General features: G+C 44.6%; 2 protein-coding genes across 3 annotated transcripts in view; one reads left to right on the forward strand and one right to left on the reverse strand.

Moving 5' to 3' along the window:
• The window catches only part of LOC118402313 (low-density lipoprotein receptor-related protein 8-like), a 189,453-nt gene that overhangs the window by 159,956 nt on the left and 5,108 nt on the right, over nt 1-24,389 (forward strand). For both annotated transcript variants that reach the window (XM_035800420.2, XM_052477208.1), the window contains 7 exons: nt 1,061-1,294; nt 1,833-1,951; nt 8,263-8,402; nt 17,595-17,736; nt 18,953-19,105; nt 21,048-21,344; nt 24,031-24,099. In XM_035800420.2, the coding sequence (XP_035656313.2) occupies nt 1,061-1,294; nt 1,833-1,951; nt 8,263-8,402; nt 17,595-17,736; nt 18,953-19,105; nt 21,048-21,344; nt 24,031-24,099 (1,154 nt within the window). The remainder of the gene's footprint in view (nt 1-1,060; nt 1,295-1,832; nt 1,952-8,262; nt 8,403-17,594; nt 17,737-18,952; nt 19,106-21,047; nt 21,345-24,030; nt 24,100-24,389) is intronic.
• LOC127911058 (uncharacterized) overlaps nt 1-24,389 on the reverse strand; it is a 441,684-nt gene that overhangs the window by 147,032 nt on the left and 270,263 nt on the right. The window lies entirely within an intron of this gene.

Here is a 24,389-nt window from a genome sequence, read left to right on the forward strand (position 1 = left end):
GTTTCGATGTGTGTAGCATATTCAAAACTTTATAGCCTATTGTTTTATTGGTTTTTACTTTCCTGAAACATGAATTGCCCCCTCGGAGATTTAAGCGCTAAATTCATCAGGGCATTGCTTGCATGTAAGGCCTATAAGCTTGCATCCACTGTATGATATTAATATTGCAAAAAACCAATATATAAAGGAAGAGAAGCTTCCTCCTCGCCCTAGAGAGACCAAGAGAAAGATCGAGATGTGCCAGCAATATGTTCCCAATACCAACAAGCGTCCGCTATACAGCTGAAGCATACAAAAGGAAGCTAACTTGTTTTTGATATATTATATTGTTAGATTGTAACTCTGGTAGGCCTAAAACATTCTTCCTCACCTCAAGTTCAACTGTCGGAGCCAGTTGGAGGGCTGATGCGTTCTGCCTCCATAGGCCTGCAGCCAATCCTACTAATAGCCACAGTGACAACTTTATTAGGGTAGTTAAGTTATTGTTTATAGGGAAAACATAAACAGGTTATTATATTGTGGCGTTAAATGAAGTTTTGCATTTTGCCTTTTTTGGTTTTTCCTCTTCATGTTTTGAGAGCTAGCTCCCAGTAACCCTCCGGTAAATCTATTATGTTTCGGCAAACACAACATTACAGTTGGAACTTAATTTGTCAGAAGAAAATGGCTCAACATAATGACACAAAACACTTGTTGCATATTTAAAGAACTGATTTGAATAAAAGACGGCTAATTAAAATCACACATGTAAAAAGAACCTTTATGAAAGTGTCTTCAGCAGGGATATAAACCTCCTCTGGCAGACCGTTACCAGTCTGACGTTTGCTCAAGTTTAAATCCCCTTTAAAATGGATTCACAGTGCACAGGTTATCTATCTGCGTTGAATCCTGGCTCTTACTTTCGAGGTAGCTGGTGCAAGTCTTTGAGTGTGATTTTCTTTTTACACTCTCCCACACTCTCTCCCACACACTCTCCCACACACTCTCTCCCACACTCTCTCCCCACACTCTCTCCCACACTCTCTCCCACACACTCTCTCCCACACACTCTCTCCCACAGTGCTCTGATCCCGGAGGCCAGTGTCCCGTCCCAGCAGGTGACTCTGGTGGACTCTGGCTCTCTCCTCTCCCCCGAGGGCCTGGCCCTAGACTGGGTCCAGCACAACCTCTACTGGACCGACTCGGGCCACAAGACCGTCTCGGTGGCCTCGGCCTACGACGGCCTCAAGAGGAGGGTGCTGGTGGACACGGAACTCAGCGAGCCCAGAGCCATAGCCCTGGACCCCCAGCACGGGTAAGTGTAGGGGGTTGTGTGTTGGTTTGTGGTCATGTTGGTGCAACCACCTCGTGAATCAAGAAGACCAACAATGCCATGTTGAAAAGACAAGAGCACAGGTGAAAAACGAGCTCCTGCTCTGGCAGAACTTCCACCAGTAATATATAATGTCCACTGCACCACAGAGTGTTACAGGCACAGATATGACCTCACCAGCTGTCAGCACAGTCACTGTACTTGTGATATGTTTTAGCATTGCCATTGTCGTCAATGAGGACGAACGAACATGAGTTGGACACCGATGTGAATGTTTGTCAATATGTAGAGAGTATGTATGTCTGTGTAAACATGCATACAGCAGTAAACAGCTTGATTTCGTGTTGGTTTCCCTAGACTATCATAATATAGGCCATTTAGCAGATGCTTTTTTTCCAAGCCGACTTAGTCATGCAGGCATACATTTTACCTAATGGTGGTCACGGGGATCAACCCACTATCCTGGCTTTGCAAGCGCTCTACCAACTGATCTACAGAGGACCACCATTCCTCTCCCCAGGTTCATGTACTGGTCTGACTGGGGCACCCGGGCCAAGATTGAGAAGGCTGGGATGAATGGGGTGGACCGACAGGTCTTGGTGTCCGACAACATCGAGTGGCCCAACGGCATCACCCTAGGTAAGAGGGCGCGCACACTCTCACACAGACTCGCATATATGGTCACATATGTACACACACAAACACAAACACAAACAGATCCAGGCAGACCCAGACGCACACACGCACGCACACACGGGGGGGGGGGTTACACAACACCACTTTTAGGTGAGCGCCTTACAGTGGGTTTTCACCAACAACAAATTCGGCATTAGAAGTTCTGCCCCCAGCGAGATATGCGGGGGATTGTAGGAAGGTAAAGCGGTGAGAATCCTGCTAGCGGAGTGGTCGAAAAAGTTCAGCTCTGCTCTACTTTATGCAAATTTCAAGCGAAGCGTTGTCAAGAGGAGGCGCCGCGTGAGATTTACCCTGTTGAAATCCTTTGCTGAAATGCTTTAGTTTTAACAATAAAATATGTTTTTTTCAAGCGAGCTTAAAAATATTTTTTCCTCTATATCTGTGCGCCTTAGAAACCTTTTAACACCAGAACCGCTGGGCCTCAAACTAATGAGCAGTCATTGTGACTGCAACATTTTAACAGTGTAATTAATACATTTCATATATGCTATCGCAAAAATAATAAGGCCTTGGGTAACATTAGAATACTAATATTATTATTTTATAACACAACTGAATTTTCATTGTGTTATGCAGGCTTTTTGTAAAAACACAACATTCAAGTGTTCAATCAATTTTATTCATGGAGTGCCTTTGTTACAACGATGAAACAGAATGCATATGTGTTGGAACACGGTAACAGCTTCTTATTACGACAAAATAAAAATCACCAATCACCGGGACGCATGGTCAAATGATGAAAACATCAGTAGCCTAAACATTATGAGTGCCAAGTGACCTTGATAAATAGTGAAAATCAGCACAAAGACATTCAAATAAAAAATGTATTGGACACATACACATGGTTAGCAGATGTTAATGTGAGGGTAGCGAAATGCTTGTGCTTCTGGTTCTGACAGTGCAGGAATATCTAACAAGTAATCTAACAGTTCCCCAAAATCTACCTAATACACACAAATTTAAAAGGGGTGAATGAGAATATGTCCAAAAAATATATGGATGAGCGATGGCCGAGCTGCATAGGCAAGGGTAACGATGTACGCTGAGAGTCGGGAAGCAAGTTCAGAGAGTGAATACATTGAATTAATGAATTAACAAAACAAGTAACACAAACAGCACACCGACATGAGACAGCTACAATGATGACTGGGGAAGAAACCAAAGGGAGTGACATTTAAAGGGCAGGTAATCGAGGAGGTGATGGTGTCCAGGTGAGTGTCATTATGCACGTAACGCTGGTGACAGGTGGGAGCCCTAACGAGCAGCCTGGTGACCTAGAGGCCGGAGAGGGAGCACACGCGACAGCAAGGTGCGATAGATGGTATAAAATACAGTTGAAGTCGGACGTTTACATACACTTAGGTTGGAGTCATTAAAACTTGTTTTTCAACTACTCCACACATTTCTTGTTAACAAACTATAGTTTTAGCAAGTCGGTTAGGACATCTACTTTGTGCACGACACAAGTAATTTTTCTAACAATTGTTTGTAGACACATTATTTCACTTATAATTCACTGTATCACAATTCCACTAGGTCAGAGGTTTACATAAACTAAGTTGACTGTGCCATAAAAATGATGTCATGGCTTTAGAAGCTTCTGTTAGGCTAATTGACATAATTTGAGTCAATTGGAGGTGTACCTGTGGATGTATTTCAAGGCCTACCTTCAAACTCAGTGCATCTTTGCTTGACATCATAAGAAAATCAAAGGAAATCAGCCAAGACCTCCACAAATCTGGTTCATCCTTGGGAGCAATTTCCAAATGCCCGAAGGTTCCACGTTCATCTGTACAAACAATAGTACGCTTGTATAAACACCATGGGACCACGCAGCTGTCATACCGCTCGGGAAGGAGACGCGTTTTGTCTCCTTGATTTGCGCGAAAAGTGCAAATCAATCCCAAAACAACAGGACCTTGTGAAGATGCTGGAGGAAACAGGTACAAAAGTGTCTATATCCACAGTAAATCGAGTCCTATATCGACATAACCCGAGAGGCCGCTCAGCAAGGAAGAAGCCACTGCTCCAAAACTGCCTAAAAAAGACAGACTACAATTTGCAACTGCACATGGGGACAAAGATTGTACTTTTTGGAGAAAAGTCCTCTGGTCTGATGAAACAAAAATAGAACTGTTTGGCCATAATGACCATCATTATGTTTGGAGGAAAAAGGAGGAGGCTTGCAAGCTGAAGAACACCATCCCAATCATGATGCGCAGGGGTGGCAGCATCATGTTGTGGGGGTGCTGCAGGAGGGACTGGTGCACTTCACAAAATAGATGGCATCATGAGGAGGGGAAAATGATGTGGATATATTGAAGAAACATCAAGACATCAGTCAGGAAGTTAAAGCTTGGTTGCAAATAAGTAACCCCAAGCATACTTTCAAAGTTATGGCTTAAGGGCAACAAAGTCAAGGTATTGGAGTGACATCACAAAGCCCTGACCTCAATCCTATAGAACATTTGTGGGCAGAACTGAAAAAGCGTGTGCGAGCAAGTCGGCCTACAAACCTGACTCAGTTACACCAGCTCTGTCAGGAGGAATGGGCCAAAATTCACCCAACTTATTGTGGGAAGCTTGTGGAAGGCTACCAGAAACATTTGACCGAAGTTAAACAATTTAAATGCTATACTACCAAATAGTAATTGAGTGTATGTAAACTTCTGACCCACTGGGAATGTGATTAAAAAAATAAAAGCTGAAATAAATCATTCTCTCTACTATTATTCTGACATTTCACATTCTTAAAATAAAGTGGTGATCCTAACTGACCTAAGACAGGGAATCTTTACTCAGATTAAATGTCAGGAATGGTGAAAAACTGAGTTGAAATGTATTTGCCTAAGGTGTATGTTAACTTCCAAATTCAACTCTATTAATGATGTGAGTAATGTAAGATATGTAAACATTGTGTGGCATTATATAAAGTGGCATAATTTAAAGCGACTAGTGATCCATTTGATAAAGTGGCCAGTGATTGGGTTTCCATGTAGGCAGCAGCCTCTCTGAGTTAGTGATTGCTGTTTAGCAGTCTGATGGCCTTGAGATGGAAGCTGTTCTTCAGTCTCTTGGGCCCAGCTTTGATGCACCTGTACTGACCTCTACTTCTGGATGGTAGCGATATGAACAGGCAGTGGCTCGGGTAGCTGTTGTCTTTGATTATCTTTTTTGCCTTCCTGTGACATCGGGTGCTATAGGAGTCATGGAGGGCAGGTAGTTTTCCCCCAGTGATCGCGTTGTGCAGACCGCACCACCCTCTGGAGGGCCTTGCGGTTGAGGGCGGAGCAGTTGCCGTACCAGGCTGTGATACAGCCCAACAGGATGCTCTTGATTGTGTATCTGTAAATGTTAGTCAGGGTTTTAGGTAACAAGCCAAATGTCATCAGCCCCCTGAGGTTGAAGAGGTGCTGTTGCGCCTTCTTCACCACACTGTCTGTGTGGGTGGACCATTTCAGTTTGTCGTTGATGTGTACACCGAGGAACTTAAAACATTCCACCTTCTCCACTGCTGTCCCTTCAATGTGAATAGGGGGCTGCTCCCTCTGCTGCTTCCTGAAGTCCACGATCGTCTCCTTTGTTTTGTTGACGTTGAGTGAGAGGTTGTTTTCCTGACACCACACTCCGAGTGCCCTCACCTCCTCCCTGTAGGTTGTCTCGTCATTTGTGGTAAATGACGTTGAGTGAGAGAGTGTTTTCCTGACACCACACTCCGAGTGCCCTCACCTCCTCCCTGTAGGCTGTCTCGTCATTTTTGGCAATCAAGCCCCATACTGTTGTGTCGTCTGCGAATTTGATGATTGAGTTGGAGGCATGCATGGCCACGCAGTCATGGGTGAACAGGGAGTACAGGAGTGGGCTGAGCACGCACCCTTGTGGGGCCCTAGTGTTGATGGTCAGTGAGGTGGAGATGTTGTTTCCTACTTTCACCACCTGGGGGCGGCCCGTCAAAGTCCAGGACCCAATTGCACAGGGTGGGGTTGAGGCCCAGGGCCTCCAGCTTGATGTTGAGCTTGGTGGGTACTATGGTGTTGAATGCTGAGCTGTAGTCAATGAACAGCATTCTTACATAGGTATTCCTGTTGTACATGATGGGATAGGGCAGTGTGGTGGCAATTGCGTCGTCTGTGGGCCTGTTAGGGCTTTATGCAAATTGAAGTGGGTCTATGGTGGCCGGTAAGGAGGTGGCCGGTAAGGAGGTGCTACGGGATGGTATGGTTGCCGGTAAGGAGGTGCTACGGGGTGGTATGGTGGCCGGTAAGGAGGTGGCCGGTAAGGAGGTGCTACGGGATGGTATGGTGGCCGGTAAGGAGGTGGCCGGTAAGGAGGTGCTACGGGATGGTATGGTGGCCGGTAAGGAGGTGGCCGGTAAGGAGGTGCTACGGGGTGGTATGGTGGCCGGTAAGGAGGTGGCCGGTAAGGAGGTGCTACGGGGTGGTATGGTGGCCGGTAAGGAGGTGGCCGGTAAGGAGGTGCTACGGGGTGGTATGGTGGCCGGTAAGGAGGTGGCCGGTAAGGAGGTGCTACGGGGTGGTATGGTGGCCGGTAAGGAGGTGCTACGGGGTGGTATGGTGGCCGGTAAGGAGGTGGCCTGTAAGGAGGTGCTACGGGGTGGTATGGTGGCCGGTAAGGAGGTGGCCGGTAAGGAGGTGCTACGGGGTGGTATGGTGGCCGGTAAGGAGGTGCTACGGGGTGGTATGGTGGCCGGTAAGGAGGTGCTACGGGATGGTATGGTGGCCGGTAAGGAGGTGATATGATCCTTGACTAGTCTCTCAAAGAAAGCACTTCATGATGACAGAAGTAGTCATTTAGTTCAGTTATCTTTGCCTTCTTGGGGGGGAAAAATAATGGTGGCCATCATGAAGCATGTGGGAACAGCAGACTGGGATAGGGAGCGATTGAATGTGTCTGTAAACATACCAGCCAGCTGGTCTGCACATGCTCTGGCATTATAATGAATTATAATGAATCTGTCAATATGACAGTAGTAAAAAACTGTCAATTATTGTCAGCTCGTGCTTACTTTGAGTGCATCTTTGCGCAATAGAATCAGTTGGATTAAATTTAGCTGTTATCCCTTGTCCAAACAGTTGATACATTCTTTTTAACTGTCACTTGCTTGGCACTTTAACAGACCTTTGTTTGCTTGTATTACTTAATAGTCTCCAGTTTTCCGCTGTGCAGGTGCCTTATTTTGCAGAGGGAGGGTTCTCCCATCTCACGTCGTTCATGGTGCCCGACTGGGCTTGTTTACTTTGCAGTAGTTGTTCGACCAATGACAATGAGGTGAAGAAATTGCCCGTGGTGACATTTCTCCCCTTGCCAACAACATCAGGTTCTACAAGCCTCATCACCGCATTCTCCTATACTCGCTCACCTTCTGCCCGATGTGAATCTTTTCCCAGGTGTTGAAAGCTGTTCAGCATGTACAGTTACGCATGCTCTCACTGTGTAGCCTACTCCAAGTAGGTCAGAGTAGACTGATAAGACTACTTGGATTGGTGGACTGATATAGGGTACATGCCATTTAGAGATTACGATTAGAGTATACCAATGCAATAGAATGGCCCGCCCTGTTCTTCATTCACAATTGGTGATTACATCATTAGGCATCGTTCGCTTCCCCTCGCTCAACAACTCACCCATTCTCCCTTTCTCCCACATCATACTTGACCTCGTTTATTTCATCTGTTGTTATATTGGTTCAAATGAGTTTTGGGATACTTTAGGATCAGTATCGAGGCAGTTATGGGCGTGATTATCAGCTGGGGAGAAGGAGCGGAGCAGGCCGAACTGTTGGGAAAAGGAGGGTCAATGGGGGAAAACCGTTCAAAGAATGGAAGGTTATAACTCCAGTTCTGTGTGTGATATTAAGATTCTAACACTGACGATGTGTTACAGCAGTCAAAATAACTGTTCCAATGTTAACAATGATAATACAGTCCATTTGTAAAGTGCTTTTCCTTAGTTTCTTGTTTTGGTTTGGTTTTCACTAGTTTTGTTACATAGTGAACTTAGACTTGTACAGTTGATAACTCATCTCCTTCGAGTTGAAACTTCTTGATATAACCCCAATTGATTGTTTGACTAAATATTATAATGAACAGTGTTTTCGGAGCTTTACGTCTGCCCAAGTGGCCATCAGTGTGTGTGTGTGTGTGTGTGTGTGTGTGTGTGTGTGTGTGTGTGTGTGTGTGTGTGTGTGTGTGTGTGTGTGTGTGTGTGTGTGTGTGTGTGTGTGTGTGTATCAGATGTAGCCAACAGACGTCTGTACTGGGTGGACTCCAAGCTGCACCTCATCTCCAGCGTGGACCTGAACGGGGCTCACCGCCGGACACACCTGTCCTCTTCAGAGAGACTGGGACACCCCTACGCACTGGCCGTGTTTGAGGTGAGAGAGTGTGTGTGTGGTTTTGCCGGTGTGTGCCGCTCTAATGGGAACATCTTGCGAGTGAAGGGTTGAGCGAGCAGAGGAATAAGCTAGGTGTCTGTGGAAATGCTTATAATGAGCTGAAATAAAGGCCGATGAGAAGTTGGAGACACAGTTAGAGGGTGGAAGGGTAGGAGAGAGGTGAAAAGAGAGGGGAAGGGGCAGAGAGAGAGAACTTTATTCTGGAAAAATAAAGTCATAAAAAAATTATCTATGTGGGTTAAGATGGGAAATGAAGGCCTGACAATTGTCTATTCAATTATATACTTTCAGTTAGGGTTGCATATTATAGTAACTTTCCCAAAATTCCCAGGTTTCCCAGTTGGAAGATTACCGGAATCAGGAAGGAAAGAGCAGGAAATCAAAAATCCTACAACCAGGATTTCTGGAAAACCTGAGAATTTTTGTAAAGTTACCGGAATTTTGCAACCCTTGTCCCATTTATCCTAGGATCAGCCAGGGTGAACAATGACTATTTGTGTAACGCCAATAGTTATACAAGCTACAAAAGTTAAAGGGGTAGTTCACCCAAATTACAAAATAACACATCGGTTTCCTTAAAGGCCCAGTGCAGTCAACTAGTTTTATATACATTTCCATACTATGAGGTTGGAATAATACTGTGAAATTGTAAAAGCTGAAATTTGTAAAAGCTGAAAATTCAGCCTGTTTTGGTGGGATGGAGCTTTGGTATGGTGTTAATAGACAAATAAGAAAGAATGTTCCAAACCTCTCTGCCAATAACAGCTAGTTTTCAGTTTTCCCCATCCCCACTCAGACATTCCTAGCTAAATTATTTATTGAGAAATTGAGCTTTGCCAAGAAGCTATTTTTGTTGTTTTTTTTACCATTTATTTGAATAGAATCACAGTAAGGCACTTAACCCGTTGTTACCCAGAAAGGATTTGATATTGATATAAAAACATCTGCATTGAACTTTGAAGCAATCTATGGACAATGCATGACAGCAATCCATGCTTTGGTTTTGTTTACCTGGCCACTGTTTCAAATGCTAACTTTTTTGCATTTGTTGCACAAATATATTAGCATTTTCGCGTATCATGTCCAAATCATTGAGCTATACAATCAACTTGTGATTTTTTTTACCCCTATTTCGAGGTATCCAATTGGTAGTTATAGTCCTGTCCCATCGCTGCAACTCCCATACGGACTCAGGAGAGGTGAAGTTCAAGAACCGTGCGTCCTCCGAAACACAACCCAGCCAAGCCGCGCTGCTTCTTGACACAACACCCACTCAAACAGGAAGCCAGCCGCACCAATGTGTCAGAGGAAACACCGTACACACCTGGCGGCCATGTCAGTGTGCATTGCGCCCGGTCCAGCCACAGGAGTCGCTAGTGTGCGATGGGACAGGAACATCCCTGCCGGCCAAACCCTCCCCTAACCCAGACGACGCGGGGCCAATTGTGCGCCGCCCCATGGGTCTCCCGGTCACGGCCGGCTTCGACAGAGCCTGGACTCGAACCAGGTTCTCTAGTGGCACAGCTAGCACAGCGATGCAGTGCCTTAGACCACTGCGCCACTCGGGAGGCCTTAAGGATGATTTTGACATGAAGCACAAACATGCTAATATACTGTAGGTACCATGTCCTCCTAATTCAATATCTAGACACCATTTTTTTAATGTCTTTCAAATATCATTAATTTCCGACTTGACTGTCCCCATCACCCTCCCCATTACCCTCCTGAGACAGAAACTCCAGAAGTAGAGACAGCCATTAAGTAATTAATGACGCTACACAGACGGAGCGATCGTGACCCTGGGCTGCTATCTTCTCCTAAACAAATATCAACACACGTTTTTTACTGTGTATGTCTTTCATTGCTTGACTGTCCTTATTGACCTATGCAGACTAGGGACCCCAGGCGGAGAGACATTCAAGTCATTGAATGGTGTAACGCTGACTGACGGAGCTATCATTAGCCGTGCTGTGTCACGCAGCGCTTGATGTCTGTGTTTCGTCTCCCACTGCTGTGTGCGCGGGTGTGTGTTTAGTCTATGACTGCTGTGTTTGTTTTGTCTTCCCCTCTGGGACGACAGACTGTGCGGAATAAACAGAGGAGTTAGTGGAGAGGAGAGGGAGCTGAGAGCTGCCCAGAGCTCTGTTGTTGTTAGTGACACACACACTGTAGGCAAGTAGGCAAGGGCCACAACATTGGCACACACAGATGCAAGTGCGTGGGCACATATATACACACATACACACACACACACACACTGCAGTCAGGGCCACACCACTGGCACACACATGCATATTGATGTACACACATACAGATTATTGCACGTCCACACAGATGCTCGTATACACACACACACTGCAGGCACAGCTTTGACACACTGGCATCCGCCCAGATTAAAGTTTTACTGCTGGCCCTAGTCATATCGCACACAGACAGGCTGGCAGCTGGGTAACGGGTGGGCCAGAGGGAAGTGTCTGTCTATGTGATGTGTGTGTGCTTATGCATACACAGCATGTGTTTGTGCGTGGTGCATTTGCTTGCTCCCAAGTAGGGCTGCGGTGGTCATGAAACTTTGGAACGTCTACATCGGGGATCATTAACTAAATTCAGCTGTGGCACAACTTTCTATTTTGCGGATGGTCAGGGGGCCGGAACATATTTACTAATAATTTGGGGACTGAAAATTGACGGCAAGAAGCCCAAACAGATATAATATTAGACTAAAACATAACAATTTTATACCTTGCTTACATTTGTATACCATCACATATACTGAACAAATATATAAATGCAACGTGTGAAGTGTTTGTTTCATGAGCTGAAATAAGCAATTCCAGAAATGTTCCATATGCACAAAAATATTATTTCTCTCAAATTTTGCCAAGATACATCCCTGTTTGTGAGCATTTCTCCTTTGCCAAGATAATCCATCCACCTGACAGGTGTGGCATATCAAGAAGCTGATTAAACAGCATGATCATTACACAGGTGCACCTTGTGCGGGAGACAATAAAATGCCACTCTAAAATGTGCAGTTTAGTCACATAACACAATGCCACAGATGTCTCAAGTTTTGAGGGAGCGTGCAATTGGCATGCTGACTGCAGGAATGTCCACCAGAGTTGTTGCCAGAGAATTTTATGTTCATTTCTCTACCATAAGCTGCCTCCAATGTCGCTTCAGAGGATTTGGCGGTACGTCCAAACAGCCTCACCACGTGTAACCGCGCCAACACAGGACCTTCACATCCGGCTTCTTCACCAGCCACCCGGACAGCTGATGAAACTGAGTATATCTGTCTGTAATAAAGCCCTTTTGTGGAGAAAAACTAATTCTGATTGGCTGGGCCTAGCTCCCCAGTGGGTGGGCCTATGCCCTGTCAGGCCCATCCTCAGGCTCTCAGGCTCTCAAGCTCCCAGTCATGTGAAATCCATAGATAAGGGCCTAATTCATTTATTTCAATTGACTGATTTCCTTATATGCACTGTGCATTTTCTTTCATTCTGAGACCCCTAGGTGGACGCTCGGCTGGGGCAATATACTGTTTATACCGTATACCGGGGTATTATGAAATACCGCCGGTATGATTTTCAATACCGTTTTTAAAAAATGTACTGTAACTCAGTAACATTTTTGAAATGGTTGCATGTTGCATATTTTTGTTCAGTATATCTCTCTATTATGCGTGGGAATACTTTGGAACAGATTTCCAAAATTAAAATCACTTGGAGCTGATATGCTGGGATTTTTATATTATTTTATGTCCAACAATAAAAAATAAAAAATAATTGATTACAAAAAATTTGCAGAAATCTTGGGGGGTTAAATCAAATCCTGCAGGCCACCAGTTGAGGAACCATTTTAAAAAGTGTAATAAATCCATTTAATAAACACCATCACAATAATAAAGCCATCGCAAAAAAATCCATGATTTATTTTAGGCAGGTCTTAAGAAATATTATGATATGAAGAAAATATATTTCAGAAGAGCATATTCTGGAGTTGGGCTTGTGTTACTGATCTGGCTATATGCCTTGCCACTGGCCTAGGCTGTAGGCTCGTTCATTCAGCAGACAAGATTTGCTTATGCCATTATTTCATATTATTTTAGAGTAAGAAGAATACAATTTGAACATAGCTGAATTAAATAAAGGATATTGTTCCCCAAAGGATTTCTGAGCGATTGTGCACATTGAGCAGCTGTTGAGTGGTTGTAAAAAGTGATCATTTGAAACAGGTCTTATATGCTTAATATAAAGTTATTCAGCTACAAACCTTAGAATGTATTATAAATCAAATATATGGGCTGCATGATGCAACTAATTTGAAAAAGTCAACAACAAAAAATGTATGGGCTCTGTTTATTGCCTCCTGCACACGGTTGGGCATCAGTCTCTCATTCACAAGCGATACTATTTTCACCTATCAGACTATTCATCAATTGAATCTTGTCTTTACATATACAAAATAATATGTGTGGAATTTGTTTCGATATACAATGGGCCATTATCAAACGGGACATGTAATCCGTGTGCTCATATGCCAAATTGAGAAATAAATATAGTAGCCTAGCAATATAGCTGGGATCCTCCTCTTTTGAATAGAGGCAATCAAAACGTATTTTTTTCACACGTGATTGCATATAGAAATGTTGCGCAATTCCTGGGTTTATAAGAAAACGTAATTCATTCCACGCATTGACCAGCTATTTGAGGAACTGGCTCTCGCTGTGCGACAGGTGATGATGCCCTGTTCCCAGAGAACTACCCTCCTGAAGGTTTTTGCTCCAACCTCAGATGTTACTAACCTGTTCAGCCATTGTGGTTAATGACACATACCCCACTGCCTTATTCCACTGTGGTAATGACATTATACCCCACTGCCTTATTCCACTGTGGAAATGACATTATACCCCACTGCCTTATTCCACTGTGGTAATGACATATACCCCACTGCCTTATTCCACTGTGGTAATGACATTATACCCAGCTGCCTTATTCCACTGTGGTAATGACATATACCCCACTGCCTTATTCCACTGTGGTAATGACATTATACCCAGCTGCCTTATTCCACTGTGGTAATGACATATACCCCACTGCCTTATTCCACTGTGGTAATGACATATACCCAGCTGCCTTATTCCACTGTGGTAATGACATATACCCCACTGCCTTATTCCACTGTGGTAATGACATATACCCAGCTGCCTTATTCCACTGTGGTAATGACATATACCCAGCTGCCTTATTCCACTGGTAATGACATATACCCAGCTGCCTTATTCCACTGTGGTAATGACATATACCCAGCTGCCTTATTCCACTGTGGTAATGACATATACCCAGCTGCCTTATTTCACTGTGGTAATGACATATACCCCGCTGCCTTATTCCACTGTGGTAATGACATATACCCAGCTGCCTTATTCCACTGTGGTAATGACATATACCCAGCTGCCTTATTCCACTGTGGTAATGACATATACCCAGCTGCCTTATTCCACTGTGGTAATGACATTTACCCAGCTGCCTTATTCCACTGTGGTAATGACATTATACCCCGCTGCCTAATTCCACTGTGGTAATGACATATACCCCTCTGCCTTATTCCACTGTGGTAACGACATATACCCCACTGCCTTATTCCACTGTGGTAATGACATATACCCCGCTGCCTTATTCCACTGTGGTAATGACATTATACCCCACTGCATTATTCCACTGTGGTAATGACATATACCCCACTGCCTTATTCCACTGTGGTAATGACATATACCCCGCTGCCTTATTCCACTGTGGTAATGACATTATACCCCACTGCCTTATTCCACTGTGGTAATGACATATACCCCACTGCCTTATTCCACTGTGGTAATGACATATACCCCTCTGCCTTATTCCACTGTGGTAATGACATATACCCCACTGCCTTATTCCACTGTGGTAATGACATATACCCCGCTGCCTTATTCCACTGTGGTAATGACATATACCCAGCTGCCTTATTCCACTGTGGTAATGACATATACCCAGCTGCCTTATTCCACTGTGGTAATGACATATACCCAGCTGCCTTATTCCACTGTGGTAATGACATATACCCCGCTGCCTTATTCCACTGTGGTAATGACATATACCCAGCTGCCTTATTCCACTGTGGTAATGACATATACCCAGCTGCCTTATTCCACTGTGGTAATGACATATACCCAGCTGCCTTATTCCACTGTGGTAATGACATGTACCCCGCTGCCTTATTCCACTGTGGTAATGACATATACCCCGCTGCCTTATTCCACTGTGGTAATGACATATACCCAGCTGCCTTATTCCACTGTGGTAATGACATATACCCAGCTGCCTTATTCCACTGTGGTAATGACATATACCCCGCTGCCTTATTCCACTGTGGTAATGACATATACCCAGCTGCCTTATTCCACTGTGGTAATGACATATACCCAGCTGCCTTATTCCACTGTGGTAATGACATATACCCCGCTGCCTTATTCCACTGTGGTAATGACATATACCCAGCTGCCTTATTCCACTGTGGTAATGACATATACCCCGCTGCCTTATTCCACTGTGGTAATGACATATACCCAGCTGCCTTATTCCACTGTGGTAATGACATATACCCCACTGCCTTATTCCACTGTGGTAATGACATATACCCAGCTGCCTTATTCCACTGTGGTAATGACATATACCCAGCTGCCTTATTCCACTGTGGTAATGACATTATACCCCGCTGCCTTATTCCGCTGTGGAAATGACATTATACCCCGCTGCCTAATTCCGCTGTGGTAATGACATTATACCCCGCTGCCTTATTCCACTGTGGTAATGACATATACCCCGCTGCCTTATTCCGCTGTGGTAATGACATTATACCCAGCTGCCTTATTCCGCTGTGGTAATGACATATACCCCATCTGCCTTATTCCACTGTGGTAATGACATTATACCCCGCTGCCTTATTCCACTGTGGTAATGACATATACCCCACTGCCTTATTCCACTGTGGTAATGACATATACCCCGCTGCCTTATTCCACTGTGGTAATGACATATACCCCGCTGCCTTATTCCACTGTGGTAATGACATATACCCCGCTGCCTTATTCCACTGTGGTAATGACATATACCCAGCTGCCTTATTCCACTGTGGTAATGACATATACCCAGCTGCCTTATTCCACTGTGGTAATGACATATACCCAGCTGCCTTATTCCACTGTGGTAATGACATATACCCCGCTGCCTTATTCCACTGTGGTAATGACATATACCCAGCTGCCTTATTCCACTGTGGTAATGACATATACCCAGCTGCCTTATTCCACTGTGGTAATGACATATACCCCGCTGCCTTATTCCACTGTGGTAATGACATATACCCAGCTGCCTTATTCCACTGTGGTAATGACATATACCCAGCTGCCTTATTCCACTGTGGTAATGACATATACCCAGCTGCCTTATTCCACTGTGGTAATGACATATACCCAGCTGCCTTATTCCACTGTGGTAATGACATATACCCAGCTGCCTTATTCCACTGTGGTAATGACATATACCCAGCTGCCTTATTCCACTGTGGTAATGATATATTCCCAGCTGCCTTATTCCACTGTGGTAATGACATATACCCAGCTGCCTTATTCCACTGTGGTAATGACATATACCCCGCTGCCTTATTCCACTGTGGTAATGACATATACCCCGCTGCCTTATTCCACTGTGATAATGACATATACCCAGCTGCCTTATTCCACTGTGGTAATGACATATACCCAGCTGCCTTATTCCACTGTGGTAATGACATATACCCCGCTGCCTTATTCCACTGTGGTAATGACATATACCCCGCTGCCTTATTTCACTGTGGTAATGACATATACCCAGCTGCCTAATTCTACTGTGGTAATGACATTATACCCTGCTGCCTATTCCACTGTGGTAATGACATATAGCCTGCTGCCTTATTCCACTGTGGTAATGACATATACCCCACTGCCTAATTCCACTGTGGTAGTGACATATACCCAGCTGCCTTATTCCACTGTGGTAATGACATTATACCCTGCTGCCTATTCCACTGTGCAAATTCCTAAAGAGACTCCTAACTCTCCGCTCCTAACATTGCTGGTGGATTGGAACGGAGCTTTTCACAGCACAATTGAATCCACAGTAGAGCTCTACTTTTAAAAGTGCAAATCCTCTGTTGCATTGGTACAGTAAGTAGCTAAAAGGGAAAATATGTTCTTATTGAAAGCTGCTACAAATGTAAGACCAGTAAGAAAAAGCTTCTGCTGGAAGGTAATAATAAATACAGTCCTTATTGTCCATTTTGTGAGAGGAGGAAATGTCTTTCTACTCTAACTGACCTTGTTTGACAATGTTAGCTTTTTGTTAAACATGCTCTACTTCAGTTTTATTAAGTGGATTGTAACACACACACACACACGCACATGCAGACACACTCTCACGCACATTCCCCCTATACACACTTCTGTACCACAGGATGTGCTGTCTCGCCGCCGCACTCTAATGGGGATTAAGCCCATGGTTTCCACAGCAACCGTGGAACGATGCCAGCTCCCCTCCGCACAGCATCTTCCCGAAGGCTGATAACGTTAGGGGAACATTCCGGTAAAGAGACAGGATATAATGAAATAAACAACCACAAGGTGACGACGTCTGGTTGCAGTCAGACGTCTGGTTGCAAGGATTTCTGCAGAGAGGGCGATAGCTAGACAGTTAACTGTAAAAGTACCGCTTGTTCACGTAACATCGCTTGAGAAGTCAGTCTGTCAGTCGTTCTGTTTTGTCTGACAATCAAATGTGTTTTTACAACAGCATGTTCCAAAAGTCCTTACTCTGGCTTGCCGCTCTAAAAGTCTTGTACTAGCTAGCTCAGCCTTTTGTAAATCAGGCGAGAGAGACGACAAACTGCTGTCTGTCTACTGCATTCTTTTTTACAGATGCCTATACACAATGCTAATTGACGTAAACAATTGACTGTGCTTTCATTGCCTCCCCTCCCTTTCTCCTGCCTCTTATCTGTCCACCTCCTCTTACTCTTTATCCCTCCCTCCCTCCTTCCCTCTCCTCCTTTTTTGTCTTTCTTATTCCCTCTTTCCATCTCTCTCCCCCCTGTCAGGACCGTATCTACTGGACAGACAGGGAGAGGGAGGCGGTGTACAGCGCTAACAGGCTAACCGGCCAAGATGTCAGCACACTGGCCGAGCACCTCAACGACCCCCACGACATAGTGGTCTTCCACCCACTCCGACAGCCCCAAGGTGTGGTGTGTGTGTGTGTGTGTGTGTGTGTGTGTGTGTGTGTGTGTGTGTGTGTGTGTGTGTGTGTGTGTGTGTGTGTGTGTGTGTGTGTGTGTGTGTGCGTGTGTGTGTGTGAGCAAGTAAGAGAACAAAAAATAAATTGTTTTCTCTGTTCTGTCGGTGTACCTTTGTGTGTGTGTGTGTTTGAGAGTGAGAAAGAGAAAGAACAAGAAAGAGCTTGTTGTCTCTGGTTGTTTATCTGTGTCCCTAGTGTGTGTGTTATGCAATGCTTCTAGTACACTTCTCCCTATGACTGTACACATGTCCTTACCTGAGTACACAAGGTGTGAGTCATTCTTCCTCTGTGATCCTTTGAGACACACACACACACACACGGCAGGAAGCCTAGCGGTTAAGAATGTTTGGTTGATGGTTCGAATCCCTGAGCCGACTCTGTCGATGTCCCCTTGAGCAAGACACTTAACCCTAATTGCTCCCGTAAGTTGCTCTGGATAAGAGTGTCTGCTAAATGACTAAAATGCCATATAACGCACAAACTACACTAGTTCAACCTGGTCTTCACAGATTAATCCCTGGTCTCATGTAACAGACCCATCACATTATTACATTAAGAAGCTAGTATTTACAAAGATCAAATGTGCCATGTGTATCTTAACAGTGCAGTTACACCAGAAACTACTATGTAGTTTCATGTTTTTATTATATGAATAAGTGAACAGTTCGCCTGGATTATCAATCATTCAAATGTATTTTATAAGTCTCTTTTTACATCAGCAGCCTCAAAGTGATTTACAGATACCCAGCTTAAAACCCCAAAGAGCAAACAATGCATAGGCCGACTAGCAAGGAATTCCTCAGATCTCCCCTGGCACGTTGGTTATTAGCTTATCTAGCTTGGTGTCAAAGTTAGCTAGAGAGACTCTCCTTACCCCAATGCGTCCGAGTCTCTGACTGTGTGTCTCTTTGGCTGCGTTTACACAGGCAGACCAATTCTGATATTTTTAGACCAATCAGATCAGCTCTTTTGCCAATAATTGGGCAAAAGATAATAATAATAATAATATATGCCATTTAGCAGACGCTTTTATCCAAAGCGACTTACAGTCATGTGTGCATACATTCTACGTATGGAAGATCAGAATGGGGTGCCTGTGTAAACACGGCCTTTTGTATTTCTGTCTCTCTGACTGTGTGTTTCTCTATTTCCCTCTCTAAGGCCCAGACAGCTGTAACTTGGGCAGTGAGGCCAACGGTGGCTGTGAGTACCTGTGTCTCAAAGCCCCCCAGATCACAGAGCACTCTCCCAAGTACACCTGCGCCTGCCCCACAGGACAGGACCTGGGGCCCGACATGCGGGGCTGTGTGCAAGGTGAGAATGTGTGTGTCAGTCGGTGGCTGTTAGTGGAGGCTAGTGGAGGGAGAAAAGGGGTGATGGGCTCATTTGGTACCATCCATTCATTCCAACCATTACCATGAGCCTGTCCTCCATTTCAAAGTGACACCAGCTTCCACTGATGTGTGTGATTTGCAGACCCCCGGTATACGATCTGGAGTGAGGAGTCACGACCTCTGCTGGTCGGCTACTGCGTAGCAACCTTTCAGTGCCAAAAGCCTTGGTCTGCCCTAGAAAAGCCTATGTAAATTACGATTGCCAGAAAGGCGAAAATGTATATTTAAGACGCCCATTTTGGTTTATTATGATCAAGTTCGATCCCCACTGTGAATTATTTTTAAGTTCGCTACAATATTTAATTTAAATATTGATCCATTCTGACTACTACATTTGTCGTAACACAGAACCACATGCTGACAGACCAATCACAGGCCGGTAGGCTATGAGGAGGCTCGCCCTCATGCACGCTCTTTGCACATGTCTCTCAGGCAGGATTAAAATGACTACATCGGCCATGATCCTTTGATAGTTCCGGTCATTTTCTCTATGATCCTTCGCAATTTTGTGGTGCCATTCAGCCCCATACAGCAATATGGCTCGCTTCAAATACAAAAGTATGTGGACATACTCAAATTAGTGGATTCGGCTATTTCAACCACACACGTTGCTGACAGTTGTATAAAATCGAGCACACAGCCATGCAATCTCCATAGACAGACATTGGACTTTCAACATGGCACCGTCATAGGATGCCACTTTTCCAATAAGTCAGTTCGTCAAATTTCTGCCCTGCTCGATCTGCCCCGGTCAGCTGTTAAGTGCTGTTATTGTAAAGTGGAAATGTCTGGGAGAAACAACAGCTCAGCCGTGAAGTGGTAGGCCACACAAGCTCACAGAGTGCTGAAGCACTTTGCGTATTAAAAATTGGCTGTCCTCGGGTTGCAACACTCACTACCGAGTTCCAAACTGCCTCGGAAGCAACGTCAGCACAATAACTGTTTGTCGGGAGGTTCATGAAATGGGTTTCCATAGCCGTGCAGCCGCACACAAGCCTAAGATCACCATGTGCAATGGCAAGTGTCGGCTGGAGTGGTGTAAAGCTCACCGCCATTGGACTCTGGAGCAGTGGAAACACGTTCTCTGGAGTGATGAATCACACTTCACCGTCTGGCAGTCCGACAGAGAAATGTGGGTTTGGCGGATGCCAGGAGAACGCTACCTGCCCCAATGCATAGTGCCAACTGTAAAGTTTGGTGGAGGAAGAATAATGTTCTGGGGCTGTTTTTCATTGTTTGGCCTAGGCCACTTAATTCCAGTAAATGGAATTCTTAACGCTACAGCATACTATGACATTCTAGACAATTTTGTGCTTCCAACTTTGTGGTAACAGTTTGGGGAAGGCTCTTCCTGTTTCAGCATGACAAAGCGAGGTCCATACAAAAATGGTTTGTCGAGATTGGTGTGGAAGAACTTGACTGAACGACACAGAGCCCTGACCTCAACTCTATCAAACACCTTTGGGATGAATTGGAATGCCGACTGCGACCCAGGCCTAATCGCCCAACATCAGTGCCCGACCTTACTTATGCTCTTGTGGCTGAATGGAAGGAAGTCCCCGTAGCAATGTTCCAACATCTAGTGGAAAGCCTTCTCAGAAGAGTGGCAGCAAAGGGGGGACAAACTCCATATTAATGCCCATAATTTTGGAATGAGATGTTGGACGAGCAGGTGTCCACATACTTTTGGTCATGTAGTGTACTTCCGGCGCCATCGGGAGTTTTCCATAGTTGAGGTTTGATTGAGTAAAACTCTATTATGATGATCTTACTGTTCTAATCTTGTAAAACAGCTACATATAGTTGATATGGCATACATACAAAGATGTAATGTAACTAATTCTATTTCCTTGTTCTTTTAGCAAATGAGACTATTACCACACCGTCGCCATTCCCCACCGGCTCGGTAGCCATCATCACGGCAAGTATCGAGGAGGACAAAGAGGACTCCCATTCCACTTCTGGGTTGTCTCAGGCAGATGCCGGGGTCCACCACCTCACCCCTGCCCCCTCCAGCACCCCAGAACTCCTCCTCATCGCCAAACCTGGGGCAGAGGTGAAGGAGAAAGATGGCCGGCGTTTGGATCACACCACCTCCACCACAGTAGGCTCTGGGGACACGAATGTCATCAAGGAGGACAGCAACCTCTCTCACCACTGTAAGTGCCATCAAGTGGCCATCAATGTGTGTGTGTGTGTGTGTGTGTGTGTGTGTGTGTGTGTGTGTGTGTGTGTGTGTGTGTGTGTGTGTGTGTGTGTGTGTGTGTGTGTGTGTGTGTGTGTGTGTGTGTGTGTGTGTGTGTGTGTGTGTGTGTGTGTACCTGATATGTATCTGTGTGTACTATGTTTAATTGACGTGAATTTGTAGTAATTACCTACAGTTCTTGAGCAAGATCGCAATATTTAATATTTCAGAAACCAGCTCTTTGTAGACCTGTTGATGTTCTAGCCCTCCTGTCAGATTTGGAACTGGTTAGGACAATGAGGGAGAGGGGGACATTATTTGAAATAATTACCTACAGCTATTAGCATGGAAGTGTGATTTCCAGCAGTTTACAGCGATACAATGATCAGTTCACCTGAATTTTACATGATCATATTTCAGAAACCATCTATTTCCTGGACATTATGGGAGCAAATGGCACTCTATTCCCTATATGCACTACTTTTAACCAGGGCATATAGCGCACTATATAGGGAATATGGTGACATTTTGGGCACAGCCAGAGTGTTATCTGATGAAGCTTAGCCTCTTCCACCACCTCTTTGTCTCCTGCCAAATACTGCTTAATTTCCAAACCAGGGTTTCTGTTACCTGGCAAAAGCCCCCCCAAAAAAGTGTTGCCCAATGCAAAATAATGCTTTTTATTAATTTATAGAAATACCAGTCGATGGAAATACGTTTGATCTATAGGTTAATTTGCATACTTTTTTATAATTCAATTGGCCTGTGTGTGTATTTTCGCTAGTTGTCATGTATGTTATTTATTCAACACAACAATCACACACGCACAGCATATAGAGCCTATTTTGAGTGGGATTTCTCCTGCAGCTCCTCAACATGTGCTTTTATAAGCCCATTCATTGCGCAACAATTCTAAATGCAATCGCCTGTTAAAAACCGTTTTGGCGCACAATTAAAAAGAGCTACTATTTTGTTTTCTGAACTGGTAATTGAAGCTCGCCTCCCCATTCACCATTCAAGTGCAGGCGACAGGCTATCAGAGAGTCATCCACCGCTTTGTAATGTGAGCTGGAGACAGTATGCGTTCTGAAAACATACTTACTTTGAAACCTGAATGGTTTTTTTTCATATTATGATGATGTCTTGCCTTGCTTCAAAGTTGCTTATTGCCAAAAATCAGATCATAGAAACGTGGAGGCAATTATTTTTTATTTAAGACCTCATTGGCGGCACGTGAATTTCAAGCTCCGGGAAGCTTACAATTATCCTACCATTGCTACCGATCTGCGTGCCATTTATGATTTTCATATGCGCATTTTTCGTTTCTCAAAATCATTGTCATGTGGTTAATTGTCAAAAATCTGAATTAAATTGATACCAATCTAAAAGTAAAAAATGCAACTCATTTGAGATCTCCAGCCTCTCTGCCATATGGACACATTGATACGCCGTCATTCATTGGCAGCTAAAGAAACGAGCGCATGGAACTCACAGCCTATTGGCCAATGCAGCAGAAGGCCTGTAACTTCCATTGCTCTTTCACACCGAGGATGGGTGACTATTGAGGGGGAGATTGTTGAAAGAAAATGTAATAGCCTACTCTGGGGAACTATAGTTTTAATATAATATAATTTGCAATGGATGTTATTAAAACAGACTTCGCTGACTTACTGCGTGAGGTGAAGAAAAAATGACTTAGAAGCTCAAGCTTATTAGTGGGGGTGACGTGGTGAATTAAGAGAATCAGAAATCCAACATCCCCAAATGGTCCCTTTCCTAAGTTGTTTCATCTTTAGATTCCCACTCTTTCTAAATTTTTAACAGAGATTTTCATCTCTCTCACATATGGAGCCGCTCTCATCAGGTGCGCTGTTTAGAATGGTGTTTTCCTGCAATTTCATTTTGGCAAATGTTAGAAACTGACGTTTTATCGGCTATTTCATTACAGGGAGTTGCATGTTCTGTTAAGATGAATTACCATAATCAAAATGGGATTCCTGAGCACCGTGGGTGGACACCCTAATGGGTTACAAACCCAATCCATATGGGTCTGGTAAATTTCTCAAATGGCCGGTAAATTACAATCTTCCCGGTCACGTTGTCTGGTGCCACATTTTCCTAATGGAAACCCTGTTCCAAACGCAAACACACCTAATAGCAGGGCTAACCATGCTCTCTCTCTCTCTCTCTCTCTCTCTCTCTCTCTCTCTCTCTCCCACTTTTATTTTCTTCTCTAACACTCCCTATCGGTTTTTCTCACTCTCTCTCTCTCCTTTGTCATCCTTACTCTTTTTTTTAACCATCTGTCTCCCCCACTCCTCTCTCTCTCCCCTCTCTCTATCTTATGGCCCTCTCTCTCCTTATGTCCCTCTCTCGCTCTGTCACTCCTATGTCCCTCTCTCGCTCTGTCACTCCTATGTCCCTCTCTCCCCTCTCTCTCTCCTATGTCCCTCTCTCCCCTCTCTCTCTCCTATGTCCCTCTCTCGCTCTGTCTCTCCTATGTCCCTCTCTCGCTCTGTCACTCCGTCTCTCCTATGTCCCTCTCTCGCTCTGTCACTCCTATGTCCCTCTCTCGCTCTGTCACTCCTATGTCCCTCTCTCACTCTGTCACTCCTATGTCCCTCTCTCTTTTTCTTGCCTCCATGCCGCCTCCTCTGTAGCTGGAAGTGAGCATTTTCTCCTGGGGGAGAACCTGACAGTGGCAGTTCTGGGAGTAGTCATCCCTATAGGTAAGTACATGTCCTCTATCTGTACCCCCACAGGGGCTGCTTCTCCTGTCTGACCGGCTATATTTAGTCTACTCCCTACTATGCCTGGGTTCAAATAGTATTTTAAATCTTTCAAATACTTTGAGTGTTTGCCCTAGCCTGCCTAGAGTGCCAGATGGAGGGTCCATTAAGCCATATATGTTCAATCAGGCATAGATAAAAGTAGTTACAATTATTTCAAATAGTATTTGAACCCAAGCTTGCTATATTTAGTCTATTGTCTACAGTCTACACTATCCACTGATCCTGGT

This window comes from Oncorhynchus keta, chromosome 23 (assembly GCF_023373465.1).
Source record: "Oncorhynchus keta strain PuntledgeMale-10-30-2019 chromosome 23, Oket_V2, whole genome shotgun sequence".
NCBI lineage: Eukaryota > Metazoa > Chordata > Actinopteri > Salmoniformes > Salmonidae > Oncorhynchus > Oncorhynchus keta.